Source organism: Cynoglossus semilaevis, chromosome 16 (assembly GCF_000523025.1).
Source record: "Cynoglossus semilaevis isolate Cse_v1.0 chromosome 16, Cse_v1.0, whole genome shotgun sequence".
Lineage (NCBI taxonomy): Eukaryota > Metazoa > Chordata > Actinopteri > Pleuronectiformes > Cynoglossidae > Cynoglossus > Cynoglossus semilaevis.
Genome location: NC_024322.1, coordinates 13,144,070 through 13,148,486, shown reverse-complemented (window position 1 = coordinate 13,148,486; position 4,417 = coordinate 13,144,070). Strand labels below are relative to the sequence as shown.

Below are 4,417 nucleotides of genomic sequence, written 5' to 3'. Positions count from 1 at the left end.
AGCCAATGTCACACAGAGAGTCAGGACACTGCTTGGTGGCAGCTCGGATCACTCCCTCCGCCCTCTTCCCTACTGAGCCCCAGTGCTGATGTCGTGACCCAGGAGGTGACAAATGGACTGCCCCCATTGGTGAAAGGTCAATACTGCAGCGCAGGGTCAAGTGTTCCTCACAGTTCACTGCACTATTCATATTCCCCCTCTCCCCCCCACCAAGCTAAAAACAACAGTCTTTTGACTTTCCTTAGAGTTAAAGGACTGCCTGCATCACATTCTCTAAAAAAACAAAACAAAAAACAAAACAAAAAAACAAAGGTGACTATGCTGCACAATGCTCCATCTTCCAGGCTCAGAGTAAGCACCAGGCATTTTGTGTGTGTGTGTGTGTGTGTGTGTGGGCGAGTAGTATGCCTCCCTATTAAAAGCGTACAAAAGCCTTGAAAGGTCTCCAGAGACGAGTGACCGGCCTTAAGCTGGGAAAAAGATGTTTGTGGCCTGGAGTAGACTGTTGTTAATGTGCATACTTGGAGGAAATGAAAATAAAGTGGAAGGTAAAGTGCATCTTCCAGCAAATCTTAAAAAAACAAACAAACAAACAAACCCTGCTTTCTGAAACTCATAGACACCTGTCCCTTAGTGATTGAACGTCTCCGTCTGCAGCGGCTGCTGCTTTCCTACACAATGAATCTAAAGATTTTTCAGATTTTATTTTTTTATTATTTTCTTTGCTTTTTTGTATCTAGTGCCTCAACGTACTAGGAAACAGCGGGCTGCAGCGCTGTGCTAACATGAAACGATTACAGCCATAGATATAGTCAGTAAAAAAGGTGTAAAAAAGGTGGCCAATTGTTAAATCCAGAATTGAACCCCTAGTAGTAGAATTCTGTCATAAATTATAAAGTAAAATTTTATGGGTTTTGTTTTATTAAATACAGTCGTATTAAAAGCGGAAAACAGATGAAGCCCTATGGAAGACAACATTCAGTCAACACTGAAGTGTGACAGACAGATTTTTGGAAAGTGATGTCATAGGAAACTGTCCTATCAGAGTCACCTACTGCCAGACTTTAATATTTAAAGTTACAAAATGTGTGTAAAGTATACATTTGAATTGTCTCCTGTCATGTCTTATCATCTTTTTTTTTTGTTAAATCTGAACTGGATTATAATAATAATAAAAAAAATCAATTTCAATCCTGACAATCAAGCAGTTTAAATAAGAAAGTTTTCAGTTATACAAATGTAAAATAGGAAATGGTTACAGTAAGAAAACAAATATAATATAATGGGGCCCTAAACATACGGCCCGTGGGCCAAAACTGGCCCGCTTGAGGATTCAATCCGGCCACTAATATACTTATTTGCAGGAAAACAAAAGGGGAAAACATGGACGTATTATTATTTATAGGTATTTGTGTTATGAGTGTTATTATTTATAGGTATTTGTGTTATGATTGTACTGGTCCAGCCCACTTGGCATCTATTTAGGCTGTATGTGGTCCCTGAACCAAAATGAGTTTGACACCCCTGCCATAAACAATCAAACTGACAGCTTCTCTACATTTGTCCTGGTTACTTCCTATGATGCCAGTCAGTTAAATCCATTTGTTTTATATGAACTTTTGGTCTCAAGAACTCCATTCCCGTCAATGTGTTTGACCAATCCCTTCATTTTAACTATGTTTTTGGGGAATTTGTGAACAGCTCAGGATTTTGTCCTAGAACCTTTGGACATTTTGTACCTTGACCAGACCCCCGACCACCTTCTCCAACTCAGGCTAATGTAACATCTGCTCTGCCCAGTGGTAACCTTTCATCACATTGTGTCCACTGCTCCCAGTAACACCTCTGTGATGTTATCATAAGGTCACTGCCTCGAACGGCATCACGTGTAGTTCAGTGAGCACGGCATCGCTGCTAAACATCTGATTTGACTGCTATCTGTGTCATTTACACCGAGCCACCCCAGGGGAAACGGTTAGCCCAGATATGGAGTGCTGTACACAGTGAAGTAAATGGGAATCTCCAACGACAACAACAACAGCTATTTTTCAAAACCTCCATGAGCTTATGAAATGAGGAAAGATCAATTATAAAAATATTTTAAATAGAAGCCATGACCTGAAAATGTCCAGTAAATGGATAGATAGACTGTGGCAGCAACAACTCACCATGACAGGTGTAAATACGCAACTGGCTTTACTATTATTATTATTATTATCAACACTTTTATTCCCTTTGATATCATATACAGTATCAGAATACTGAATCGTAAAGAAGTACTGTTGTCATTGATACTGTTGTAATTGTTCTCATTAGTAGTATTGTTGTTGAAGTAATTTTTAATTGTTGTTGTTCTTACTTTTAATATTAGTAGTAGTAAATGTATCAGTACCAAGTCAGTAGTAGTAGTATTGTGTAGTTTTTGTTTATACCGTGTAAATTAGTAATAATGTAATTAGTATTGTCGTCACCATTATTATTATTATTAGATGGATAGATAGATAGATAGCACTTCATTAATCCCTCGGGAGTTCCCTTCGCGGAATTTAGGACATTATTATTATTATTATTATTATTATTATTATTATTATTATTATTATTGTTACTACTACGGCGTCCGTTTTGAGCCAGCTCGGAGCGGTGGCTGCTGGGTTTTCGGGTGATTGTCCGGCACCTGTGCCAATCACAGTGTCTGTAGGAGGAGTTGAAGGACTCGGAGGTGTGTCTGAAGAAAACGACTCTCCAGCTGCACAGTGTTTCCAACTCCGGGAGTAATGGTATGATTACTGCTTTACGCTGTTTAGACAAGCTGTACGGTGCTCGGTTGTTTTCCCGCCCTTCCTCTGCCGGTTACTGCTCCCACGTTAGTCACACTTGGAACCGCCGAGCTCCGAGAGACGAGGCGTAGAAGAGTCGAACAACCTGCAAAACTTAGTCACAAGCGGCCAAAGTCCCTCAAACTTACTAGCAGGAGAAGAGGTTTTTACTCGTAGACGACTCACCCCCCCGTGACTTGTTTCAGTGGAGGATACGCCGCTGGACATGTGAATTTAAAGGAGATAGATGCCAAGCACAACAATGAACCCAACGAGTGTCCTGTGTGGCTTCGGCTTTTTCCTCAGTTGCCTGGTGCTCGGGTCCGGTTCTTCTCAGTCAGGTGAGTGGACGCCGTCAACGCACTTGCCCGAACTGTGAATTGCCTGAATATAAAGCTGGTCAGTCAGTGCGCCACGGTTCCTCCATCCTTTGCGCACAGTTTTGTGTTCAGTATGAAATGGCTGTGGTTCGTTTTACGCACGCAGTCAGAAAAGACAGGCTGCTGTGATTTGTTATTTCATTTTTTACTGCCAAGATTGAATGATGTGCTGGAGGAGCTGCGGGGGTGTGGAGGTGCGTGTGCAGGGCAACCACGCAGGTGACTCCCGGTGCAAATTGCTGATTGAATGCAATGTTGTGTTAAAACTGATTGAAGCGAAGTAGTTGCTCCGGCTGTATCGTGCACAAAGCGGCACTGTTGAATTAGGGGAGAAATGAGTGCATGACACTCAAGTGTGGTGAAACAAACCTAGATTTACAGCTATCGAAGGCATTTTTCTTTTTCAATCTGCTGCAAAACTTGCATTTTAAAAAATCAATCTCTCTGCCCCGAGCAAAGACGAGAAACGCATGTAAATGAAAATAAACAAGCGCTGTCTGTGCATCTTCTTTTGGGTTTGAATTAGGTTTTAAATGGCGTCGGATTTAGTCCAACAGTTCCACAGCTCGTACGAACTCATTACTGAGTTTTAATGACAAATAATAAAAAACAAACTTTCCATTTGAATGTCACGGAGGGACTCGTTCACCAACAGTCTGTCATTGTTCAGCCTCAGTGCCGGACTGTGTGCTTCCAGCACCTGGTACGGTTTCATTCACATGCAGTGATATGGAGGATAAAACAAAGCGGATTAGCGTGAAATGACATTATTTCTCCTTTTTACGAAGTGAAGCCCCCCTCAGGCAGCTTCTGGACAGCAGTTTGACGACCTGTGCCAGAGCGCACCGACACTGTGGCAGTGGTAGTACCGCTTCCACAGCGCAGCGGCGCTCTTTACGCACAGGCTGGGATTTCCAGGTGCGCTTAGGAACGGAATGGTGTGTGTTGATGTGTTTGGTTGGCTCTCTCTCTCTCTCTCCCTCTCGCTCTCTATCTCTCTCTCTCTGTCTTTGTGAGAGAGAGGGGAAATAAGACTTGGTTCTAATGCACAAACACCGCTTCCTTTACCCACGTGTCTCATGAAAACTGTGATTTTAACGGGTCCTCGCTCAGAATTTCATCCTTATAATTTGTGTAAATTGCTATGTAGAAGATTTTTTGGGGGGTTATGGGTGGAAAAAAAGCACTGGTGACATGGTTAGTGTTGAAGATTTTATTCTC

The 4,417-nt window shown here is 42.0% G+C and overlaps 1 protein-coding gene across 1 annotated transcript in view; it reads left to right on the top strand.

The window, feature by feature from the left end:
* The first annotated feature begins 2,623 nt into the window (after positions 1 to 2,623).
* Positions 2,624 to 4,417, top strand: part of LOC112488285 (receptor tyrosine-protein kinase erbB-4-like) — a 114,729-nt gene continuing 112,935 nt past the window's right edge. Inside the window, exon 1 of the mRNA XM_025063720.1 lies at positions 2,624 to 3,157. Within this exon, the coding sequence (XP_024919488.1) occupies positions 3,064 to 3,157 (94 nt within the window). The 5' untranslated portion in view covers positions 2,624 to 3,063. The remainder of the gene's footprint in view (positions 3,158 to 4,417) is intronic.